Below are 27,363 nucleotides of genomic sequence, written 5' to 3' on the forward strand. Positions count from 1 at the left end.
ATAGCCTTTCATAAAATTTTGAAATCGAAGCCCAAGAAGTTGGGCATTTGCCCAATTTACCGTTTTCGGTAGTTTGGCTTTGTGTGGTTGATATTTTGTTAAAAATTAAGTCCGGTAACGTTAAAAAAATATTATTGGATAGGTTAGGATTCATTTGAACTACAACTTCGGTTATATCAGTAAATATTAAATTAAGTTTTCGGGGTTATTTACGGGACCACAATGTTCGTGGTTTTATATTTCCGCCTGAAAGTCGACATAACGTTCCTTAATTTAAGTCCGATTTTCATGAAAGTTATATTTTTGAATAGCTGTGGTTTCCATATATCCTAGAATTGCAATTTCGTTGCTTAATTTTAATTCTTAGTCTGGTTTTTGGACAGCGTATAAGTACCCCTATCACTTCCAACATTGGAAATACGTGTGGTTATAGAAACTTTACGCGCATATCTCTCTGGCATTTTCCAAGGCCGTTCTAATATGACCCAAAGTAACAAATAAGTGTGACACTTATCGGAGTAATACGCGATGCTTTCAGCGTATGATCTGAAGTAACAAATAAGTGTGACACTTATCGGAGTAATACGCGATGCTTACAACGTGTGACCTGCCACTTATCGGAGAACGTTCTAATATGACCAAAAGTAACAAATAAGTGTGACACTTATATTTCCGCCTGAAAGTCGGCATAACGTTCCTTAATTTAAGTCCGATTTTCATGAAAGTTATATATTTGAATAGCTGTGGTTTACATATAACCAAGAGTTGCAAATACGTTCCTTAATTTTAATTCTAAGTCAATCCGCGTGTTTCTAGAGGTCTACGCGCCCGTTTCCCTCTGTCGTTTTTCAAGGCCGTTCAGTGTGCGCCGCGCTTTCAACGTATGACCAGAAGTAACAATTAAGTATGACACTGATCGACCTAGTCTTCGGCGTATGACCAGAAGTAATAAGTGTGATCAGAAGTAACAAATAAGTATCAAACTGATCGAACTAGTCTTTGCCTAAGGTGGCGCCTTGGGTATTAGCCTAGCTGATTATTATTATTATTATTATTATTATTATTAACCAGAAGAAATAAGTGTGACACTCAACGGCTGACTAGTAGTAACAAATTGGTGTGATCAGAAGTAAAAATTAAGAGTGACACTGATCGAAGGAATCTTCGATGCTTTCGAAGTATGACTAGAAGTAACAAATAAGTGTAAATATGTATATATGTGTGACCGTGGATATATTTTGGTTGCGATACCGGCGTTGCAGGTTGCTGTGAATAGCTCAAACAAACTTAACACATTAGAAGGATTGTGTGTATTCTGACCGTCGTACGTCTTGTTAAACTATATGATATGTATTTAATATTCTTTTAGTTTGTTTTATTTTGATGAACAGAATCTAACTTCAGTTTAAGACCTGAATTATGTTTTAGAAAGATGTCTTAAGTCCAACTTTAACCATCTTTTCCAATAATGTTTATTTTCATATTAAGAAATAAAAAAAATTGTGACAACATATATTATCTTAACTATTTTGTGGTGACGATATTCGAATGGAATTGGGTTTTTTTCGCTCGTGGTTGGACGTTCAACCAGAGCGGCGTTTAGTTCAACATGGTTGGTGTTCAATTCAGCCCGTATGGTATTTAATTCAAATCGTACGGTGTTTAAATCAATCCGGACGGTGTTTAGTTCAATCCGGATGGTGTTTAGTTAAATCCGGATGGTGTTTAATTCAATCCGGATGGTGTTTATTTCAAAACGGATGGTGTTTAATTCAAACCGGGTGGTGTTTAATTCAATCCGGATGGTGTTTATTTCAAACTGGACAGTGTTTATTTCAATACGGACAGTGTTTATTTCAAACCAGATGGTGTTTAATTCAAACCGGATGGTGTTTAATTCAATCCTTATGGTGTTTATTTCAAACTGGACAGTGTTTATTTCAAACCGGATGGTGTTTAATTCAATCCGGATGGCGTTTAATTCAATCCGGATGGTGTTTATTTCAAACTGGACGGTGTTTATTTCAATACGTACGGTGTTTATTTCAAACCGGATGGTGTTTAATTCAAACCGGATGTCGTTTAATTCAATCCGGATGGTGTTTATTTCAAACTGGACGGTGTTTATTTCAAACCGGATGGTGTTTAATTCAATCCGGATGGTGTTTATTTAAAACTGGACAGTGTTTATTTCAATACGTACGGTGTTTATTTCAAACCGGATGGTGTTTAATTCAAACCGGATGGTGTTTAATTCAATCCGGATGGTGTTTAAATCAAACTGGACAGTGTTTATTTCAATACGGACGGTGTTTATTTCAATCCGGACTGTGTTAGTTCAATCCGAACGATGTTTATTTTTTTATAATAATAATAATAATAATTAGCTAGGCTAATCCTAACTAATCAATACAACTCGATGCTGCGGGAATACGTACCCCATCTAGTGCCAGTTAACCGTTACTAAGGTGTCTACCTGAATTTTTTTAACATTCGCTTTGTCCCATTAACGATCTATTCTCTCGAAACGAAGCAAAAGGTTGATTACCGTTGTTTCTCGAAATGTTTGAGATTTCTCGGATATTAAATTATAGGGTGTATATCGACGATAGGGTGCCACTTGAAGCCCCATTTCCGAAATGAAATGCTTAAGCGGCGATGCGTATAAGCTTTGTTTTTCCGCTTTCGCTATTAGCTATACTCTCTCCGAATTTAAGCCAAGCTAATTCCGCGAATTGATAGTTTACCGTCGTTGTTGTTTTAAATATTTATCCTCGTTCTGAGATTTGTCTTTTTATTTATAAATATTTCATCGTTTTCCTTCGAGGAAAGTGAAAGTAGTCAAATATGGCATTTCCGGCAGGATGGAAACTTGAAATCGTGCCCTCAGCCGTGAAATAAGATCCTATTCATTTATTCTGTGCAATTTTTGATTTTGATTTAACATTTCCAATATACATATATATATATATTATATAACAACAACTTCTGAAACGTTGCTATATATTATATAACAACAACTTCTGAAACGCTGCTATATATATATATATATAGTTGTTGAGAAAAACTTCATTTTCTTTGAATTTGAAATGTATTTAAGGTAATAATTAACAAAAAATTGGACAGAGTACATTTCAAGTATATTTGGATAGAAACCAGTATTTATGCAAAACAAAAATTATTTTATTTAAACATATTAGCTTCATTAAGCCTTTAATACCTTTCACATCTCAATTTTCAGCTTTAAACCGACCACAATGTTGAACGGTGTAATAACATTAAGCCTCGAGCTTTGTGGTATCCAGAATTTTGTCCATTTTTACCTTTTTCTTATACTATTTATCTCAAATGTATGACGTATTTAATTTTAATGCTTTTGAACCTTTGAATCGAAAGTAATTGAATGATATTTTACTTCATTTGATTGCAATTCAATTCGAGCCTAAACTTGTTTAAACGATAACATTTTTTATACTTACAGTAAGGCAATTTGGGTACCGTCCGGGTTGAATCCTTTTTCGAGAACTTCGCATCCTCTAACGTGGGCGTTTAGATCGGCCATTTTTCCAACTGAAATAGATAAATTTAATCATTTATTATTTAATATAAATACATATTTTGGTCTATTTGATTAAACCATATTCGATTCGTAAGATAATACTTTCTTACTAGTCACGGCATTTGACTACTAAAATAAATGCTCTGACTACTAAAATTTTTCGAAATCTGGAAGCTCACTAGTCAATTTGACTAGTGAAAAATTTACCTAAATATTCATAAATAATGGCGAATATGGCGTATCATAAATTCATCAATCCCAATTAAAAAAAACACACATCATGTAACTTAAATGATAATAAACTCCTACTTTAATTCTGACGGGTAAAGCAAAATGTTGGCTGTCCTTTTTGTTTTTATACCCCCATTTTTACCCCCACTAGTCAGTGACTACTAAAATAAATGAAGATAGAAGGCTCACTAGTCAGGCTGACTACTTAAAGAAATATCCTTATGTCCAACCCTGCTTGTATGGGATGATACAATGATTTTAAAATATTTATTACAATTAAATAAATAAAATAATTCACTTCACCCCTAAGGGAATTTCAAACTTTCACAATTTGATACGGTAAAACATTTTAATTTTTTGTGGTTGACATATAACAAAACATTGTGTTTTGTGTATACTCTTTTTAAATCAAGCGGAAATAAACAATGTAGAAATAAAAATCTTAATTTTGAAAGTGTTTTTAAGTCTTCATCATACTTTACTTTGTGTAAAAATATAATTGGGTATTAGAAAATTATTACAATATTATACTTGATAAATTATGTTACATTAATATGTTTGAAACGCCTTTAAAAGAAATTGTGTTTTATTTAAATGGTTTCTTAGAATGTAACTTAAACATTGTTTTATACTTTCCGACATTGCTTAATAAATTTAGTCTGATACTTTTGGTCTATCATAAAGGAGATATTTTTCAATTTTCAAATATATCATGACCCTATAAATTTTTACTAATTAAATATTTTCAATAGCAAAAAAAGGAAATTTGGACGGAAAACAAAATAAATGTGAACAACTATTACACCAATTGCAAATATTCGAAGAAATAAGAATGCGAAAATCTAGCAAATTAAAAATAACTATCTAGATAATTATTCTTAATAACTGTTTTTAGACACAACAAAATTCATATTTGTAAACTCTGAACGGTCCTGTAAAGTAACTTCAAATGCGCAGTGTGAAAGAAACTTCTAATTTCGGAATTATGATTAACAACTGAAACATTGGCTTCAACCTGATTATGTTTCAACGATTATTATACGCAAGAATTCTTGGTTGTCTTCGAAGCTCCCTGGTCAATGGCCCATACGACTCCCCCTGACCTAAATAGTGACGGTTGGTCTGCCGACCATATCAATAGAATCACCTTTTAACCAATTGCGCATTACGTTGTTTCGTTGTTGCAACAACTTATGACGAATATTCGTGGGAAAATATGATGCGTACTCCATTACCCCGTTTTATCGAAATTTCTACAGATATTTTACTTAATTGTTATGGTTTATTTTACGAATTCTTTACCCGTTTACCCGTTCTTGTACACTTACGAGGAGACGACCCGAGGTGGTTTTCACCGATTTTGTTCAAAGTTGGGGATTGTTAGACCTAGATGTAACATGAAACCTGTTAAATTGAAAAGTTACGCTGGGCTTCCGTTTTGCCATGGCAACCAAAAATGTTTTTGACAACATAATATGATAAAACGTCTACGTAAAATAACATGCGAAAATGACCTTTAGCGCGGTGAAAGAAATAGGATTTCTTGATTCGGCGCAGCAGGGAGGGTGCAAAAGAAGGACGAATATTCATCGATCAAATTCTTCAAGTGCGAAACTTCAATAAATCAAAAAAAAATAATTTAAAAAAAATTAAAAATTGTAAATTTTACATTTTTGGATTACTTTGGACAAAAAGGGGGGTGAACTCGAGCTAATTTGAATAAATAGGTCGAAATTTTAGTTATAATACAAAATATTTGTAAAACTTATGCCGTGATAACTGCCATATATTTTCAACGATAAATCTAAAAATTTCTACATTACATTATCTGAACGATGTCAACAGATTTTTAGATTTCGATAGAAAAACGACGCCATTTTATAAAATGGTGGATACAAATATAAATCATGGTGCAATAAGTTAGGTAATTTGTATCCGATTAACCTGAGATTTTCTACGTTACATTATCTGCCCGAATGAATTCGTACTATAGATTTTTATAGAAATCCGACACCATTTTGGAAAATGGCGGATATCAATAAAACTCATCGTGCGATAAGTTCCGTAAATATTCGTCGATTAATCAGAAATTTTCTACGTTTCATTATCTGGCCGGGTTAATTAGACGTATGGGTTTTCCAATAATAATCCGACGCCATTTTGAAATATGGTGGAAATAAATATAACTTATGATGCGATAACGGCCGAAATAATTTGTCGATTTACGTTACATTTTCTACATTACATTATCTGACCGAATAAATAACCCCCGTACACTGTGATAGAAATCTGACGCCATAATAATATATTATAATATAAACTTACCAAAATTATTATAATTCGCCCAATGGTAAATGAACTTACGCTATATAAATTGGATTTAGTGAAAATTAATAGACTGTAAACAAAATTTTGTGAATTGCCCAATATTATTAGAATTTTCTCAATATATTCAAATATACACAATATTATTTCAATTTACCAATTTCTATATAAATATACACAATATTATTTAAATTTGCACACTATTATTTCAATTAACCAAATATTATTGGAATTCACTCAAAATTGATCCAATGTAATAAAAATTATTTGAAGTTGCTCAATATTATTAAAAACACCAAATATAGTTTGAATTTCTCAAAATTTATATGAATGTCGACAACGTAATTTGAACTAATTTAATGTTATTCCAATTTACCCAAATTATGCGAATTTACCTAAATGTAATCCTTTCCTAATTTAATGTGAAATTATCCTTAATTATTTCAGTTAACCCAATGATATAAGAACTTATCCAATATTATTTAAATTTGCCGAAATATACCCATTTTAAATAAATTTGCCGATATTTTTTCTGATAACAATCAAGAGATACAATGTTCTGCGCTATCTTTCAAACGGCAGATTTCGAATTAATGGACAAATTATTTCGGCAGTTATCGCATTATGAGGTATTGATATCTGCCATTTTGTAAAATGGCGTCAGATTTCTATCACAGTGTAAGGGGCTTATTTATTCGGTCAGATAATGTAATGTAGAAAATGTAACGTAAATCGACAAATTATTTCGGCAGTTATCGCATCATAAGTTATATTTATATCCACCATATTTCAAAATTTCGTCGGATTATCATTGGAAAACCCATAGGTCTAATTATCTCGGCCAGATAATGAAACGTAGAAAATTTCTGATCAATCGACGAATATTTACGGATCTTATCGCACGATGAGTTTTATTGATATCCGCCATTTTTCAAAATGGTGTCGGATTTCTATAAAAATCTATAGTACGAATTCATTCGGGCAGATAATGTAACGTAGAAAATCTCAGGTTAATCGGATATCAATTACCTAACTTATTGCACCATGATTTATATTAGTATCCGCCATTTTATAAAATGGCGTCGTTTTTCTATCGAAATCTAAAAATCTGTTGACATCGTTCAGATAATGTAATGTAGAAATTTTTAGATTTATCGTTGAAATATATGACAATTGAATTAACACGGCATAAGTTTTACAAATATTTTGTATTGTACCTACAATCTCGACCTATTTATTAAAATTAGCTCGAGTTCACCCAAAATGGTTTTTATTCCCCCCCCCCCCTTTTTGGTCCAAAGTAATCCAAAAATGTAAAATTTACATTTTTTATTATTTTTTAAAAAATAGTTTTTTTTGTGATTTATTGAAGTTTTGCACAGGGGGGGGGGACCCTTAGAATTTGTCATTTTCGCATGTTATTTTACGTAGACTTTTTCTCAAATTATGTTGTCAAAAACATTTTTGGTTGCCATGGCAAAACGGAAACCCAGCGTAACATTTCCCTTTAATAGGTTTCATGTCACATCTAGATCTAACAATCCCCCAACTTTGAACAAAATCGGTGAGAACCACCTCGGGTCGTCTCCTCGTTAGTAACGGCGAATTAAGCAACCTAAGCCCCTCAAGTTGTTTCCGGATGTGCGCTTGACGTAAACGATTTAGCTTGACCAGTGGCCATCTCCGTAAATGCGTTCCCCTTTATTTATTTACATTTGTTCGTAATATCAGAAGTGTATAATATATCTCTTTCGATGTTAGAGGTCGGTAACGGTTAATCATTATCTATGTTTAAATTGATTTTTTTCGGGAAAAAAATGTAGCAAAGAAATTTACCGGTTAATATTTCGGAAAATGATTAAAAAACATGTATTATTCGTAAAACTTTAGCTTTTTATCGAAAAAACGTCGTTTTTCCGATTAATTTTACAAATTTATCAAAAAAGTAATCGGATAATACAGAAATATAAATTAATTGATCAAAACGTTTTACGAATAATTTTGAGAGCTTTATCTATTGAAAAAAAGTTAACCATCCCCGACCTCTATTCGATGTATTCATCTCGTGTTATTCGCTTGAAACATGGGCCAACGCAAGCTCCCGTTGATTTCCAAAAAGACTTTTCAGAAGAAAAAATAGTAATTGATTTAACTATTACTATATCATTGGGGAAATAGGGTCTATTAATAGGCAAATATCCCTACGTAATGTATTTTTACATTTTTCATCTTTAAGCGAAGTATTTGACTCACGAGGAGTGTACCCGAGGTGTTAATCACCGATTTTGATGAAACTCGAGGGGTATGTAGACCTTGGGATAACATGAATTTTCACCGAGGGAAAAGTTACGCTGGGCTTCCGTTTTGCTATGGCAACCGAAAACGTTTTTGACAACATAAAATGAAAAAATCTACATTTAAAAAAGCATGGGATTTTCTCGGTTTCACCCAAAATTGTTAAAATTTAGCATTTTAGTTGAAATTTTAATTTAAATTTTAATTTTGGGTTTTCAAAAATTTTCACAAGGTGAAACCGAGAAAATCCCATGCTTTTTTAAATGTAGATTTTTTCATTTTAAGTTGTCAAAAACATTTTCGGTTGCCATAGCAAAACGGAAGCCCAGCGTAACTTTTCCCTTGGTAAAAATTCATGTTACCCCAAGGTCTACATACCCCCCGAGTTTCATCAAAATCGGTGATTTACACCTCGGGTACACTCCTCGTCAGTTAATTTTAAGCCACGATGCGGTTTACTCATCAGCGATTTTGCGGAGAATTCGCCCAGCAAAAGGAATGGCCTATATAGAAGGATACTTATCTCGTAAGATTTTATTAACTTCAGATAACATAGACTATCTTAGAGCCTATTATGAAATTATTTTTTAAACGATTTTTGGAATAATAATATTTTAATTCGCAATGTCAAGGTCGTAGCTTAAAAAATCCCGTTTTTCAGGATAATCTTCCACGAGTGAGTTTTTTAAAGACAAATTAACTTGCTTATATTTTTTAAGACGGGAATTTTTCCTCCGAGTGTTTTTGAGAAAGCGTAAAATGTTTTTTGTTCTTTTAACGTTTCAGTGAAAAACACCCGATACTTCTAGAACCGTAAAATTACATTCGGGAAATTACCACGCAAGAAAACTCTTTCAAATCATCCATAAATTAACTTGGGTTTATTTTGAAAAGTGAAAATATTTTTATTAATGGTTGATGTTTTATTTGAAAAATTAAATAAATTGTAAAACTAAGGAGAAAGATTTAAATTTTACCCGTATATGTCATTAATTATTTTAATTGTCCATAAAATTAAATTGCTAAAAATATATTTTAGTACTATCAAGAACACATAGAAGTAACTTATAACTATGAAAATATGAAATACTGGCACCATGAAGTTACGCTACTCAAACTCTGGGAGTTTACCGGCATCCCTTGTGTCTACATTTAAATACAATGGAGAAAAATTAAGTCTATAAATTATAATTCATTAATATTATTTAGCGCTATTATCATTATTTTTATAATTCTATGGGTTTTGGGTACTATATAACCAAGAATGTTTTTATTTATTCTTAGGGAGAATTAACGTTTTTCGATTATTTTGAACGTTTCTTCCAATGCACCTCATGCTCCTATCAATCAAAACGTACAACTTCCGCCGCGATTGAAACACAAGCCGGTGACGTGTAAAATTTTACCCCTTCAAAATTTCCTTCCCCCTCTCGTGACAGGGGGGTAAATTAAACAATGGTGCTCGTCTCAACAATTTCTTCTCCCTATAAGTATAAATAAATACGCTCTTGGTGTAACGTAACAAATAGTGAACTTAATTTTCACAGGTGCATGAACCACCAAATATTAAGGTGTATTTTCAAATACACGCTGCGATGAATGATAACAATATTTAACCTTATTTATTTCTAGCTATCGAAAGTATCAGATTTTAGATATCGCTTTGTTGCGAAAGTATAACGTGTTCACCAGGTTTCCAATAAAATTTTCTTTCCAAAACTGAGTTTATAGAGTCAACGTCTTAATTAATTTTCAAGAATGAGGTTTTTCGCACAGCCAAAGGGTGAATAAATTTCGTAGTTTCGTGAAAAACTATACGGGTCATAATTTTTTTGAGAGTTACCTAGTTTATCAGTTATTCCCTTTTACGAATTTCCAAAGCTGAATTGGAGTAAAAGGTTGTTGTACTTACTGTTGGACGCAATTTGTTGAATGTCGTCCTTCGTACAGTCCGATGGCGTACATACGCCGAACCGGAAGGCGATCGAGTACAGGTAGGGAGCGTATCTGATTGTTTCATTGAACATCTGCAATGAACCAATCGTAAGAAATATAAGGGTCACTCTTAAAACTATCCTGATATCATACTTATAACATAAGTCTATAACATTGTCTAATAAGTATTTATTGGAATTCTTATTAGGGAATTTTTTACTAAGAGATATTCAAATTAATTTTTAATAGCAAACTAAAAATTAAAAATCTACCATTTTCATTGCGCAATAAATAATTAATAATAAATAATTATTAATTATTGTATTAATGTAATGTAATGTAGTGTAATGTAATGTAATGTAATATATTAAAAATATTGTCCTCTAAAGGAAGAGACTGATTAAATATGTTGACACTAATAATAATAACAATAATAATAATCAGCTAGGCTAATACCCAAGGCACCACGCTTTTAAAGCCATTAATTCAGGTGGTCGGGTTACAATGCGTAGGAGATTGATAACTTAAATATATAAATTTTTCAAGTTGAAATTCTAATTTAAATTAACATTCGAAATAGAAACCGCTTATATAATTTAAAGGGCATTCTAAACCAGTTCTTAAATACTATATAAGCAAGGACTTCTCAATGGACCGAAAACGTTCAATATGTCAGTGTGAATTAACATATCAATGTCGAGTCGGTGAATTTCCAATGTATGAAGAACTTAAAAATATTTAATTTAGTTTTAAAAATTACTTGCAATTATCCAATTGTTACGTTAAAATCAGTAGAAAATAGTTCCCGAATTACCGTATTGGGGTTAGTAAAAGAAAGTACAAACATCGATTAGTATAAAAAGTTAATTTTGGGTGTACTAAATGGTGTTTAAACCAAACAGTTTTTATAAGCCTCTTCTGAAAAGAGTTTTAGTGATAATTTCAGGCGCTCATCGATTGAATAGTAGTGACGTATTTCCTACCTTGTTGCTAGTTTTGTATCGATCGAACGGTTTGATGAGTTCCATCATCCGGTAGAAATGGTCTGGTTTCTTGGGCAGGGGAAACCTCATTTCGACGGTGCAATATTGCCCGGTGAATCTGACCCCTCCTCGATCGTCGGGCACCTCGACCAACAGGCACTGGTCGTAGGAACCGAACGAGGTGATGGAACCGGTCATGATGCCGTCTCCTGGCTTTCCGGTTGCATCCAACACTGAAATGCATTTTAAACTATTTTTAGAATGTGTTTGGAGTTACTTTTATTTAAAGGGGAACGGTCAAGCTTTTTCCAGTTAGATAGCCCTATAGCCCATTAAAAACTAAAATTTATGGCGAAACCCCCATCAAAAAATATTGAGTGGTTAATTTTTAATAAAATAAAGAAATTTCGGGAAATCGAAAAGCGCGCGTCCACCGCGACACCTGGTGAGAAGTCGGTGAGACAGAAAAACAACGTAAAAGCGCGCGCAGCTGAAGACGCAAAAAGTATGTTTTTAACGCGCGGCGCGTTCCAGTTATAAGAGACCTAAGCCTAAATTCCGCGATTTTAAAAGTTAGGATAGTTCACAAATCGCTCATACGGGGTTAGACCGTTAGGGGCGCTGGCGGCAGCCCCTAAGATGGCGGGGAAAATTCTAACCCAAACACCTGGTGTTATTTTTCGTTTCAACTTTTTGGGACAAAAGCTATTTTTTCAAGACAAAAAAAGGTACGTGTTAGTATATTGAACTTCTTGTCAATCTTTTGATACGGAAATAAGGCCATATTTGGAAAAGCTTGGCCGTTCCCCTTTAATAATAACTAAATTTAGTTACACTTTTAATTATTTTCTTTCATCGCCTCTAGAAAACTAACACTAATTCTCGTTGTGAGATATTTATAAATTTCTAAACTATCATTAATAAAGAGATTAAGCCAGTACTGTCAGGAAATTACATATGTGTACACTTGGAAGGCCTAAGTGAGACCAGTGTGGCTCTAATGATTATCGTAGAAAGCAACCGGACTTCTTTATCCATAAACAACATAAGAACGAAAGGCAATGAATTTGAAATCCGCCTTACGACTTATATTCTACATAGTTTTAAGCCCGTTTCTCTAGTCGCATTCTAAGCATGGTGGCAATGTAGCCTTAGACGTTCCAAGTGTATATAGATATAATTTCCTGCTATATGGGGTTTAATATCAATACGAAATATATTTTAGATGACATTAATAGCAGGATAATATATTACGTGTCTTATCTGGTAAATATACATCCAATGGGCATAACATGTTCCATCAAAATGTCACAGTTTATACATGTGTATTACCAAGAATGTATTTATTTATACCTAGGGAGAATGGCTATGTCGAGACGGTTTTGAGCCTTTCTCTCAATCCACCCGTTGGTCCCCCCAGTACGCTCCTCCACTTAAAATAAAACGAATAGTCCCGGTATTCCATTGGCTGCTTAAAATTTACGTCACCTAACGCGATGGAAATCAAACGCCGGTGACGTTTTGTCTTTCCCCCCGCGCGAGACGGGGGAAAGGCGTTCAACGTGCCCGGCGATTGTCGCAACATAATCATTCTTCCTAAATATAAATAAATACATTCTTGGTATTACAATAAAAATGTGAAATTTACATTAACTTATGAACTTTACTTATAAATTTATGTAACATATTTTCCCGATATAATAGTTTATATAATAATTATAAAATTCCCCCACGCACTATTATGAAACTTTTTTTTTAAATATCAGTGCGAATTTCCAAAGACATATTTCAAATTAATAATATTAGCACTGTAGCCAGATGGATATTTATCTCTGAAAGATACTTCAGTTTATAGTGAGTGTAAATATCGTAGGTCTATAGTTAAATTAAACTGCTCGATACGTTCGCCGTACGAGGATTCATTTCTCGGCTTAATCTCTCTCTTTCATTTTTGAAAGCATACGATCAACATAATATTATAGGCGAACTAAAAAACAGGGTTATTTTTTTAAATCAATTTCATTTAAATTAGCGATTTAAATTAATTAAATTTTGAAATTAAAATTTATTTCAATCACCTATATTACTTCAATTCATTTATGAGAATAGTTACTGTAGCAATGGTAATTTAAAACGAACCAAATTTCATAAAGAAGTTAGAATTAAGAATAATTCAAAATTTATTTTACCAATTAATAAAGAAAAAGTGTCATAAATTGTATAATAATCGATAAAATCAATTATAAAAGTATCAATTAAGTCAAATGAATTGATTTTTAAAGGTAAAAATATCAAAAACCTTGCTACAAAACGTTTCACGCTAGACTTTGCAGACGTGCTTTGCTTTATCAATTTCTATATAACTAAAGCGGCGCGTTCACGAGAAGATACTTTTTACTTGCATCAGCGATTATAATCAAAATTTATGCTCAATGGAAACTACGTCGAACCTGAAAAGGTACACGTTTCATTTTTACGACCTAGAGGTGTATTTATCTCCCAAGAATTACATACTTCTGATTGTACTATAATTTATTTATTACCGAAAGAAAATATAATTTTGTGAAAGAATAGTTGATTTTAGAAAATAAAAAGTGGCCCAGCTAGTTAAAATATTGCTCTTACGTCACAAGACACAGCTTTATTAGTATATTTTGCGCACGAGCGATTGGCACGCGCGAAAAAAAACCTATATTCCACGCGACTGTTGCGCGCGCTAGTAGGCTTGTTAAAGTAAGAGACTGTGACGTAAGAGCAACATTAAAACAATAAGGCCACGTTAGTTTTTAAAAAGAACTATTGAAAATGTAACGAACTTAAGAATGCCCATTGTTCGATGTTCTGTATTCCCCTGACCATCTTAAGAATGGCACCCGTGCACTCCGGGGTCAAATCCACTTCGGACGAGGAGCGGACGATCATGGGAAACACTTGCTTCATGATGGTCGCCACACCATCCCGCATTTTGTTCTCTAAACTTTTCCACTTTTCCAACAACACGGTGTCGTTGGGTTCCTCGACCACATACTGTAGTTTGTTAAAATTCCCTTCCACTTGGGGAGAAAACGCGAACACGAAAGCGCAAACCGCGACTTGGAAGATAAACGAAGACGAACCGACTTTCATGTTTGTTTCCCGATGGACGTAGCTAACGAAAAAGCCCCGGGCTGTAAAATTAAGCGGATTCCTTTTCTGGCGGCTAACCGATGTTCACTCCGCAACCGGTGACTGTTTACCAGTTAGTAAAAGAGATGCGTTTGTTTTTCGTTAAACGAAACGTCAGGCACTCGAAACCCACTTCGAGGAACCTCCGGGCTATAGTTTTTCAACTGGAAACTGGGCAAAACTTTCCCCCTTTTTTCCCAACGTTCGTAATTTGGCTGATACGACTTCGTGAAAGTATTAATTTTTCTCTTAGCTACGGTTAACGTATTATCTGTGCCGTTCGGAAGGATTTGTTTAAGTATTAAATCCGCCGTAATTCGTCGAGCCTTTTGGTTATGCTCCAGCCCGTCCACGCCCCAATATTTCCTGTCAAATACCCATATTTCCTTATACACGCTTGTGGGTACTTAAAGGTTGAAGGGGATAATTTAAGCTAACGCAAACAATCTTCCATAAAAAAGTCGGAAAAATTTCTGCTTAATTTAAAAAAAAAACCGTTAAATCGCCTTGTACATTATTAAGTGTTCTTAACCTCTGACTTTATTTGGTGAATCTGATAATTCATTCATTCATTTATTCATTAGTAAATTAATTAATTTCACACCATAATTTTGTGGCTTGGATATTTAATTAATTCTTTAATTCACTAATAAATGAATTAATTTCGCACCATAATTTTGTGACTCGGATAATTAATAAATCCATTCATTAATTAATAAATAAATTAATAGGAAAGGATAAAATACAGCGAAATTCTAAGAGTGCACAAGATAAATTTATCTCGTGCACTCTTAGAATTTCGTTGTATTTTATCAATTCTTCCTATACTATTGTGCAAGTCACTAGACAATTAATTAAATTAATTATTAATTAATTCCGCACCATAACCTTGCGGCTTGAATAATTAATTAACCCATTCATTCATTAATAAATTAATTAATTAAAACTGATTTTAATCATCTGTAACCCTATTAAAATATTTTTAGTCATATATCGAAATATAAATTTAAGGTTCGTCGTGACCTAGAAACCTTAGTTTTAGTTATGCAAATTTTTTTCTTCAAATAGTTGAATGTTTAAGACCCCATTTAGTTAAGACAAGGACTTTTTGTTTCAATAAGATTTTATTAGAAGATTTATAGTACAGAATTATGTAAAAATCATTTTGAAAGTGTAACAAAAATCAGTTGGAAAGTGTAACAAAATAATTTGAAATCCATTTGAAAGTGTAACAAAATTAATTCGAAAACCCTTTGTATATGTGGCACTGGTTGAAAACTCGGAACTATTCCTTCCGCGTTGAGTTTGTCAGTTCTCTCCCCACTGGATAAAGGGGTTTTCCCTCGAGTTCTTCGGTTTCCCCTTCCCATAAAAACTTGTTGAGGTTAACGGTAATAGTTAGTGTAGGGAGCTGTCGGCTCGCGTGGCATGAAGGGCTTTCCACCACCCTCCTACGCATTGTAACCCGGCTAGTTGTTTAAAGGCTTTAGAAGTCGCTAGATGACTTGGGCCTAAGGTGGTGCCTTGGGTATTAGCCTAGCTGATGTAACCAAATTAATTCGAAAACCGTTTGAAAGTGTGAGAAAATTAAATCGAAATCCGTTTGAAAGTGTAACAAAGTAATTCGAAATCCGTTTGAAAGTGTAACAAAATTAATTCGAAAACCATCTGAAAGTGTAACAAAATCAATTCGAAATCCGTTTGAGAGTGTAACAAAATCAATTTTAAATCCGTTTGAATGTGTTGCAAAATTTGAAATCCGTTTGAAAGTGTTGCAAAATTTTAAAACCGTTTGAAACTGTAACAAAACTAGTTATAAATCCGTTTGAGTGTAATACAATTAACTTGAAATCCGTTTGAAAGCATAATAAAATTGATTTTAGATGTTTGAAAACGTAATAAAATTGATTTTAGATGTTTGAAAGCGTAATAAAATTGATTTTAGATGTTTGAAAGCGTAATAAAATTATATTAAATGTTTGAAAGCGTAATAAAATTATATTAAATGTTTGAAAGCGTAATAAAATTAGTTTTAAATCTGATTAAAAGCGTAATAAATTAGTTTTAAATCCGATTAAAAGTGTAATAAAATTCCAAGTATAAAAATTTAAATTTTAAATCCGATTAAAAGTGTAATAGAAATCCAACTATAATTTTTTTAATTTTAAATACGTTTAAAAATCTTATAAAATTCCAAGGATAAAAATTTTAATTTTAAATACGTTTAAAAATCTTATAAAATTCCAAGTATATAAATTTTAGTTTTAAATACGTTTAAAAATCTTACAAAATTCAAAGTATAAAAAAAAATATAAACCCTTTTGAAAGTGTCTATGAATGAATTTTAAATGTCTAAAATTTTGCAAAAAATTAATTTTAAATCCGTTTGCTAGTGAAACAAAATTGCAAGTATAATAAAAGTAATTTGAAATTTGTTTGAAAGTGTAACAAAATTGCAAGTATAATAAAAGTAATTTGAAATCCATTTGAAAGTGTAACAAAATTGCAAATATAATAAAGTAATTTTAAATCCATTTGAAAGTGACTGTATTTATCGTTCTTTCGGTTTCTAATTCGGAAACGGATCGTCAGGTCATTAGGTGTTGCATAAATGGAACGGTATTTGTCGTCTTTCCCTTTGTCTAGTGAAGCGCTAAGGAGCCTTAATGTCTTTTGCGGACCCTCCAGGTTTTCCCGTTCGTATAATTATTTCTCTGATTTTCCTCGCCGAGTTCATCAACTGGAAAACGGCCACCTCCGCCAGCTTAAATAGTGTGAGCGGATTTTTTACATGTTCCAGAAATCAGTGGAGCCTCCTCTACTTTTTATTTTATACTTTTTTAAATGATTATAGATGCGTGGTCAAATTTAATACTCATTTTATAGTTTCCAATGGATGGAATTCGGAAGTAGATTTTTTTTCACTTCATACTTTATTGTTTCGATTATTTTTATTTCCGTCGGTACTTGGCCCAAAGACTCAATTTTAGAGTCCAGAATGAATGTATCTGGTCACAGTGGCGTTGTTAGTATTTTGGACTAGGGGCTCAAAACACGCCCAAAGCGACAATACCAACATAAAAAGCACTTTTGTTGTTTACGTTTATTTTCAAAAGATTAGAACACAGAGATGATCGTAGAGGGTTTTCGAAATATCTTTTTCTACACAATGACTATTAACAATTAAAAAAATCATATTTTTGAAAAACCAATTGCCTACTGGAAAATCGAACAGGAAATCTAAGAAATACCTTTTTTCTGCCCACGTAACTTCAACGTCTTTATCTGTTCACAAACATTCATAATTTAGCTATTCACAAATCTTAATTTTTTATATTTATTAAGGCTCGTATAAAGTATTATCTAACAATACACCCTTTATTATGAACTTTCTGCAAATTGGTATACTTGTAGAATAAAAATAAAGGTTTTTGTGGTCATCTTAAGAAACATGGGAGACTGCAGACAATAGTTGATTTTATAAAATAAAAAGTGGTCTTGCCCAACTTGTAAAAATGTTGCTCTTACGTCAAAAGACCCAGCTTTGCACGCGCTCTAGAAAAAGCTATATTTCTCGCGACTGTAGCGCGCGCTCGTAGGCTTGTCAAAGTAAGAGACTGTGACGTAAGAGCAACATTTAAACAATAAGGCCACGTTAGTTTATAAAAAGAACTATTTTGATACCTTTATTAGGGCATTCATAGCTGATAGAAAGGAAACATTGCCCCCTCAGCGGGTTCCCATGTTAAGGAAAAGGTTTAAATCGAAATGGACATAAAAAAATAAATGGTTTAATACGACAAGGGTTTTTATTTTTAAATATTTCCAAAAAAAAGTTCAAGAATGACTGGAATTTCGGGAAGCGAAAATTGCCAAAATTTCCGGCTAATTAGTTACGTGTCACTCTACTATGAACTTAACTCAGTCCGGCGTTATAAAAATGGTGCGGTTTTAAACGTGTTATATATATTGTTTTAACAAGAATTTATTTATTTATAAATATACTTATGACTATATTGAGACAATTTTGAACGTTCCTCCCAATCCACTGACGCTCATTAGTTGCGACGTGGCTGAAGCACAAGCAGATTTTCCTACCACTTCTCGTGCCGTTGAAAAATTAAATTTTACTTTACAAAACAATCTCACTTTCTACAACCAAGGTCAACTTTGATCTCTCGCGCTACAACGGCAAACCAATTCGTCGAAATTCCGTGACCAAGGATTATAAACTGTAATATAACCTGTAGGAGCTCCGCGCAACGTTCGTTTTTATATTGGCTTCAATGCAAAAACTTTTCTAAAAATAATATTCCGCTAGGGGCGCTCAAACCATACAGATATCTTTTGCTCATAGGTTAACATAGAAACTTCAACGAATGGTTTGGCCGCTGTGATCAAAGCGCGTGATTAAAGTTGGCCGTGCTACAACCTAACAGCTAGGAGCAACAAACACAACACCCCACACAAGGAGAACGCAACCCGTCAAAAGTCGTGGATTTTCTTGTGTACAGTTTTCATTGGCCTGCTGCGTTCTCCTTGTGTTTGTTGCTCCTAGCTAAAAGTTATATCTGTATGGTGGAGGAAACGTAATTATTAAAACTTTCAGTTTCAGTTTCGGTTTAAAAAAAATCAAACCTTAATATTTAAAAATTAATTTATTTTCATAGCAAGCGTTCAAAGTCGAGTGTTTTTATATTTTTCGGAAGTTTCAAAACCGTGAACATCGCGTTTGCCATTGGCGTTGATCGATTCAGGTTTCACGTCGCTTTTGGTCGCTTCGGACGAAGCCTTTTCCAATAATTTCTTGCCAAACAATCTTTGCAATACGATTTTCTCGAGTTCCAGCAGTGGAGATTCGAAAAACACTTTGACCAGAAACGAAATCAAAATTGAAATGCTCAGGTTTCCGAACCACATCCACACCTACAGCGATACAAATAAATCGTGTTAATAGAGGCTGTAACAAAACGTGTTCGCCGCCATTCCCGCCATATTTGCCTAGGGGTCGGGGATGGTTAACTTTTATTCAATAGACAAAGCTCTAAAAATTATTCGTCAAACGTTTTGATCAAGTAATTTATATTTCTGTATTATCCGATTCATGTTTTGATAAATTTGTAAAATTAATCGGAAAAACGACGTTTTTTTAGATAAAAAGCTCAAATTTTACGAATAATACATGTTATTTAATCATTTTCCGAAATATTAAACGGAAAATTTCTTTGTTTACATTTTTTTCCCGAAAAAAATCAATTTAAACATGAATAATGATTAACCGTCCCCGACCTCTATATTTCACCACTATGTCCGCCATTTTAACTCACCAAGCAGTGATTGTAAGTGTTAATTTTAGGAGATTTATCCCAAGTTCCTCTACAAGCATCCAACAGCTGCTTAGTATGTAGTGGCAAATTTTAAGTACTCATTTATCGGCCAAATGTTGAATACAGTTTGGTATTTATAATAAAATTCCGATATCTCAATATCTAGCGATTGTAGTTAAGTTAATCTATCTTTAATTTGTACTTGGAAATTTATCTAATTTTCCGCGTTATTACTCCAACAGACCGAGACGCATTTTTTAACGACGGAAAATATCCCTATCTAAAAACCGTGAAAAAGATTAATTTTTTCGTGTTTATTTTGACGTCAAGTTTTCCTTATTTTTTCTATAGCTTAAAGTTTTGCTTAAAACGTTGTAAGAAGTTGGTTTCGTAATAAATGAGTTAGTATTTATTATCTCCCTTCTAAAAATTTTCAATTGACGCCATCTAGTATAAATAAAAGCATTAAAATCGTACCTCTAAAGGCTTCGCGTTAAAAGGTTTTTTCCCTGGAAGCACTTAATATATTCTGATCGAAAATAGGAACTTTTATAGTTATTACATTTGGTGTGGAATTTCTAAAACATTGGGAATTATTTTATAGCTAGGTTAGGTAAATAATTTGCCTCGATCTTTTTAAGACTGCCTTCACACTCGATGAAAATTTGTGAAACGTTAAATCGAATATAAAACAATTTTCCGCAACCGCTTATCGCCATGATTCCGTCATACTTTCTGTCGAGCTGTCTATTGGAATTTCTGATATAATCCGATTCTTCTCGTTTAGCGACTACTTTTGACGCAAAATTCGTCTCAAAATTCCTAAAGCATTTTTTTATTCGCTTTGCGTTAAAAATGTTTGTTTTGTAACTGCCACATGATAAATCGGAATTAAACTTATATATTTTAAACGAAAAAATTGCCACCTTTACTTTCGAGTAGTTTGTCAACAAAACACTGTAGGAATTTTTTAATTTTATTAGCAATAGATTATTGCCAAATCAATGAAAATCTAAGAATCCATAGTGTTTCAAAGAGCCCAAATTTTGCCAAAAATTGAAAAATGGTCCGTGACAAATAATATTTCAATTTTTGGAATAAGGAAATAATGGAGAGTGACGCTGTACCAAAATTTCAGGAAAGGATACTCTAAGTAATCGCTAGAGAACATAAAAAACTAATTCTCAGATTAATATTGCTACCAGTTTAAAACCGTGTTTAATAGCTTAAAACCTTTCGAACAAAAACCAATATTTCTCGATAAAGATAAATTTATAACATTTATGATTATAAAACTAAATTTAATTATTTTATCTCCGCTTTATTTTTGAAGAAAAGACTTAAAAATATAAAATACGTTTAAAAATATAATAATAATAATAATAATAATAATAATCATCTGGGCTAATACCCACTTTTCCGAAAAAAGTTACTTTTTTTTTTCTTACAGAGAACTTTATTTACTTTAAATTTACAACTGTAAAGTAGTTTTTCCCTATTTATTAAACATTCTCATTACCGGCTAATACAAGTTGTAGCCAAATATGGCGGTTTCACTCTCGCTTTTCAATAATATTATCCAAATTTTAAAACCCAACTTTCTCCAAAAATTATGGTTATCCACACGCGTATTTGGGAATAAATCACGTGTTATCATGCTCCAAAATCACCTTTTCCAAGCCTTAAACTAGTTGTAACTATTGTTTGAAATAACTTAATTTATTACTAAGAATTTTTTTCCACGTTTTACACTAAGATCTATCTAATGACACCAACGAAAACCCTGTGTTCCCCCAGGGAATTTAACTTCGCCGCTAGGGGTCGCAGCTATAGACTTTGGGTGCTGCGTCACTCTCCATTATTTCCCTATTCCAAAAATTTAAATATTATTTGTTACGGACTTTTTTTTCATTTTGTCCGAAATTTTGTCTTATTGAAACACTGCCAGTCCGTGCTGGGAGAAACAGGCGGTGCTTAAACTACGACGAATGTAAGACGTAGCACATATTTTCAAAATTATCATTGGCTGACGACCTTCGTCAGTTAAAATCTCGGCTGTAAGCAGGGCCGTTTTTACGCACAGGCTATCTAGGCTGCAGCCTAGGGGCCCGCACCACAAAATGAAAATTTTAAAAATTTCATAAAAAGCTTTAATAGTCTTATTAGGTTTTTAGTCTTAAAATTACTTTAAAACAGGATTTCAGGATTCCCCCAGAAGGGCCCGCACCACAGGTCAGCCTAGGGGTCTACAGATCCTAGATTCGGCCCTGTGCCCTTTTATATGATAATCATCAGGACCACCACCGTTTTCCTTAAATATTCCTAGTGTATATAGGTATGTATTATAATTTCCTGTTGAAAGCCATTAAAAATTTATTTAAAGGGAAATCTTCTACCGGGAACAAAGTTTATACTTTTTCAAAGGGAAAATGCTTTAAAAATTTTAATCCGTTCGTTGTTTTGGTATATAAGACATTTTGCTGACACCTTCATTTTTTAAAGAATCTGCTCATAGTGATGAAGTCACGGACCTTTTCTCATTTGAGAGGAAAACCTTGTGTGAATTACGAATATCACGCCGATTATAGGCGTGACCTTACCGCCACGTAGCGGAAAGAAATATACACTAAAAGATGATGGAAAGTGACCTTACCCCGATAACGTGTCTGGCGTCCACGGTGGACCTCAAGGACGCCGCCTGAGACCATACCACGATGAAGTGAAGTAAGTATATTAAGTACGTTAATCTACTGAGTGGAAGCAGCGCCTTCCAAGACAGAATGCAGTTCACGACCCCTGCGAATAAATATTATGAGTAATTGTACTGGTAACTGTCGCTTAATAGTACCAAGAATTGATCTATTTATATAGAGAGAGAATGTTTATATTCCGTCAGTCGCGCCGCATCATGAAACAGGGGAATCCACTAAAGGGGGAAGGAAATGAAAATTAGGCCTTCTTATTTAACGCGTCTCTCACGAGAATGTCAATCGCCTCAAAAGGACGTAATATTTAGGGAGCTAATAATGCGCCGCCTCGAATTGATTGATTTTGAAGGGGAGGGGCCAGTTTCTTATCCCAGAGCTGCAACGGGAATATAAACATTATCTCTATATATAAATTCTTGATAGTACGTTACCTCCGTATCCGTTGGTACACGCCAGAGTTAACCAAGCTATACCAAGCGTCCATCCAGTGCGGTGTAGAGCGGCGTAAGCTACAGATTCCGCCGTAGTTGGAGGGTTTGGCCGGTTGAACTTTACCGTCGAATAGAGTACGGAGAGACATAACGCGATGGCCAATGTCCAGCCGATAATTCTCACTCTCTTTCGATAAAGAAATGGTATTTAATGATTATGAGTTGTCGCCTGTAAAGGGGTCGTTTTTACCATTGGGATTACGATTCTTCTGGTTTTGGCCAAGTAGTAACCAAGTAGAACTCCCATGGCGTATGGTCCCGAATGAGCGTATGGTAGGAAGTAATTGTTGTACCATATTTCCAGACGTTGACTAAAAACAACGTTAAATAGTGGTTAAAGACTTGGTTAGCGAAACCATGAGGCCAATGTTTTCAAAATTGTTATCAAATTAATAGGCGAAACTATAAAGTAAATTTGGTCTTAACCAACTTGTTAAACTGGGAAAACCAAATCACGTGACTACCTTTTCACAATCAACTTCGATTCGGTAACTTGTGTTCATAGTTGGCCGTGCAACGTTAAATAAAAAAAATATTCATTCCAAATACTGCAGACAGCTAAATAACTTTCACTTTTCTAATACAATGTGTTTTAAATAATAATAAATAGATAATCGACCAAAATTTAAACCACCATTAGCAAAATAAAATGAATAGTTTGTATTTCTTAGGAAGATGGCGCTGCAGTTCTCCACAAAGTCACGTGACTACCATCTTTTCAGCCCCGTAGACTTTATTATTTCGCCTATTGTATTCTAAATCTCGAAATTTTTTCCTCTTCGTTCAAAATGTAATATTATCTGTTTCACAACTATATTATCTTTTATCTAGCAGTAAAAAATAAATTTTACCAACTATGGTTTGTTGTTAATTATAAATACCAACCCATTACTTTAAAGTATATGACTAATCCGATTGAAATAACGTAGTGGTTTACCGTTGCGCTTAGTGTAACTTTAATTTCTGACGTCTTTCTATAATTATTAATCAATATTATAGCCATATCAAATTAAATATTAAATATTTGATATGGCTTGGGCCCCCTAGCGCCCTTTTTACCACCACTGGACGGGCGAAAAAGAAGAAATCAGGCGATAGTATCGGCACCTGGTAGAGATAAATTGAAGCTTCTTCCTTCCCCCTTTCTCTCTCTACGCAATTCTCTCCATAGAGAAAGAAGGAAGGGGAGAGATGGTTAAGGTGAATTTCAATGTACCATGGTTACCGACGGAATCTTGTACAATAACGCGCATCGTTGTGCGCAACTACGACATAGTCAAGAGAGAGCTTTCTTTGTTCGTTTGCGTTTTTGGCAAAGGCTTACCAAAGTTCGGTAGAATCGGTAAAAAATTTAATATAAGACTAAAAGTAAGTTAAAATTTTATATGGTATAAATTGAATTTCATGACTAGTATTTCTAGTGTTGCTATTGCAATTTTTATAGCAGCACTTTGTGTGGTAAACCATTTTAATTAAAAACACACTACCTATAAGCACGTGGCAGAACCACAGCTGTCTCTTTCACCTTGGATTAACAATAGTAGTGCCTACCTGGATATATGACTTGGAAAAATCCTGACAAGTAAATGACTTTTGTGACAGCAGCGCCGCTTTGGCGAAATTAACGGAGAATTTCCGAAATTCCCGTAACACAAAGCCTTTTACAAGGCAGAACAAGTAACAAACACTTAGGAAATGCACGCGGAAAGCTAGAGTGATATATCCAGGTAGGCACTACTATTGTTAATCCAAGCTTTCACTGTGGGACAAAGTTTCAAATTCTCACATATTATGACGATGCGCAACGGCGATGCGCGTTAGTGTACGAGCTTCTCTCTACCGTCGAGTTTACATCGCCCCCTTTCTAAATTTCTCTCCCCTTCCTTCTTTCTATATGCTCTCTCTTACCAAAGCAGCTGGAATCATGCATTGCGGGACGCGTTACGTTTCTCTTTTCCGCCACCGGGTGCATTTAGCGCTGTCGTTTGCTTGAACCAACACTGCCTTTCGATTCAAACTTAGGGTTGATAGGCTTATGATAGTGTATATGACATAACCAAGAATATATTCAGTTTAAGAGATAATGTGATGGCAACACCCTTTTCGTCTTGTGAATACCGGAAGAAATATCACGTCCCTCGACCTTTCCTCGCGTAATCTTTCCCACTTTATCCCGGTAAGGGGCGCTCACTCCATATAGGCAGTAGCCCCGCCAGGATTTTTTCGCGAGTAGGCACAGCGTGATTAAGAGGCCCCCATAAAAAACTCCTTTGTAATTTTTGTTATTAATAAAAATTTTATTATTATTAAATTAATAAAAAATGTTATCATTATTAAATTAATAAAAATGTTATTATTATTAAATTAATAAAAATTTTATCATTATTAAATTAATAAAAATGTTATTATTATTAAATTAATAAAAGTTTTATTATTATTAAATTAATAAATTTTTTATTATTAAGTATATTATTTACAAATAAATATTACCAAGTTTACTTTAATCGAAGAATTCCACCCTACGATTACCTCTTTACCCAAATTCATCAACTAAATATTTAGGCTTGTCTCCCCCATTGTTACAGTGGCCATTGTCTAGTTTCGCGCTATTTCAAGCTGAACTGTTTTATTGTTGTGTTTTAACTTATTAAATTAAAATTGATGTGTAAAACACCCTCTTGTTTAGTGCTTAAAATAATTTTGACAATTTCAAATTTCAAAGTAATCTAATTATTACGTTTTAATTCGGACCCCCGGAGCTAAACACGTTGGGCAAGCGCCCAAACTACCCTATAGTAGTTGACCTCTTGAACAATAATTTTTCTCACTAAACTTGCTTTTAAATCATGACATTTTTTTTAAATATCTAATATTGCAATAAAGTTTCCCCTATTCCCAATATCGTCGGCGGATGTGTAAGTGTTCCCCTGAAGTGCTAAATCTTGTTGGGCACATAAAATAATCACTTCCACGTGTGTAGATAGGACCTCTCTGTTTCTAATAACGTCTAGTCTATGGTGGTCGTTAACCTGGCAAACTATTGATCCACGATATTTGGATACCATGTACATTTTGTAGGCTAGTTGGTGAGAAGATTTGTTGGAAGTGAAGTGTTCTTTGAATTGTGTCCCCATGTTTTTCCAATCCGAAAATCCCTTTAGAAATGCAGTGTTTCTACTGCCTAAAAAATGACGGCAACAAAAACAATACACTGCATCCTTTGCAACTGAATATTCAATCATTTGATATTTGTCATACCAAGAAGAATTGAAACCTCGATTTTTACCGCCAATTAATCTTTTAGGAAAAAGATTTAGTTTAGGCTGAACTGGAAGGCAATCTTTATCTAGACTAATATCCAAGTTATTCAACGCGTGTAAACCCATTTATTTTGAATTGGACACGTTGTTTGGTGTATTTTGTGCATGGTTATAGTTGGGGTTTGCAATTACTTCTGCAATTTCTCCTTCATGAGTCAGTTCCATTTCCATATCAGTACTGACGTTTGGAAGAACTTCAGCAGTATTACTAAAACAGTGACTGTTATCAGTCTCCAAGGATTCTAAACCCTTTCCCAATTCTTTGACTAGGTTTTTCTCAGAACTATAGTTATGGCTTTGCGCCGACGATTTCAAAAAACGTGCCATTGCACCTTTCTGATTACTAACGAAACTATCTTCCCTTTTCCCTTTTTCTCATTTTTGGGACCCAGATAAAAATTTTCTGGTACTCATATTTGAAAATGCTACTATAGTGAGTTGCAGGCTAAGAAAGACAAAATATATAGTACAATCGGCGCAAGGATGCCCCAGACCGTTTCCGGTCATTCCACGGCGCGAAATTTGAATTTGGCCATTTTACGGTCAAATTCGAATTTTGCTCTTTTTGTCGTCTTTTGGCGCCATCTAGAGACCGAAATTGGAATCTTTATTTTTTAATTTCATAATTGTGGTGGCGAGCAAATTTAAAAGATAAGGCATTCCTATCATTCTTAAATTTAAAATAGTATGTATAATTATTTAATTTTGTAAATTTATTTCTACGTCTTACCAGTTAAATCGGCAGTTTCTTTTAAAATAGTTACCACGCTTTCTTGGGGGTAACGTTGTCTTAATGAGCTATAGACGTTTAAAATTATATTTTTCTCTTTACTTGTTAACAATAAACCTTTATCATGCTTTTTATAGTAACCTCTTGGGCTATTTAAAATATTTGGAGCTTCAATTATCGAATTTTCTTTAGCTGCATTCAGTAATTAAACTCATGACAACATGAAATTAAAAAATAGATTCCAATTTCGGTTCCTAGATGGCGCGAAAAAATTATAAAACTCACGAAATTTGA

At 33.6% G+C, this 27,363-nt stretch overlaps 2 protein-coding genes across 2 annotated transcripts in view; both read right to left on the minus strand.

Moving 5' to 3' along the window:
* Positions 1-3,339: 3,339 nt before the first annotated feature.
* Positions 3,340-14,454, minus strand: LOC149945483 (nose resistant to fluoxetine protein 6-like). Its single transcript, XM_090176576.1, has 5 exons — positions 14,145-14,454; positions 11,329-11,561; positions 10,323-10,437; positions 3,480-3,570; positions 3,340-3,382 (listed from the first exon to the last, which is right to left on the minus strand). The coding sequence occupies exons 1-5, from the start codon at positions 14,452-14,454 to the stop codon at positions 3,340-3,342; spliced, it is 792 nt and encodes a 263-aa protein (XP_090032702.1).
* Positions 14,455-19,170: 4,716 nt separating this feature from the next.
* Positions 19,171-27,363, minus strand: part of LOC149945484 (nose resistant to fluoxetine protein 6-like) — a 45,860-nt gene continuing 37,667 nt past the window's right edge. The window contains exons 11-14 of the mRNA XM_090176577.1: positions 23,210-23,330; positions 22,960-23,146; positions 22,474-22,616; positions 19,171-19,419 (exon numbers count right to left, since the gene is read on the minus strand). Coding sequence (XP_090032703.1) covers positions 19,171-19,419; positions 22,474-22,616; positions 22,960-23,146; positions 23,210-23,330 — 700 coding nt within the window. The remainder of the gene's footprint in view (positions 19,420-22,473; positions 22,617-22,959; positions 23,147-23,209; positions 23,331-27,363) is intronic.

The sequence above is a fragment of the Leiobunum rupestre genome, chromosome 5, assembly GCF_980474605.1.
Source record: "Leiobunum rupestre chromosome 5, qqLeiRupe1.1.hap1, whole genome shotgun sequence".
Lineage (NCBI taxonomy): Eukaryota > Metazoa > Arthropoda > Arachnida > Opiliones > Sclerosomatidae > Leiobunum > Leiobunum rupestre.

Excerpts from the sequence above, each read along its gene's own strand:
- LOC149945483 (XM_090176576.1), bottom strand. The coding sequence starts at position 14,454 with ATGAAAGTCGGTTCGTCTTCGTTTATCTTCCAAGTCGCGGTTTGCGCT. Across the intron at positions 11,562-14,144 it reads CGAACAATGGGCATTCTTAA|TGTTGGATGCAACCGGAAAG; the intron begins GTTCGTTACATT and ends AATGCATTTCAG. Across the intron at positions 3,571-10,322 it reads TCAACAAATTGCGTCCAACA|TTGGAAAAATGGCCGATCTA; the intron begins GTAAGTACAACA and ends TATCTATTTCAG.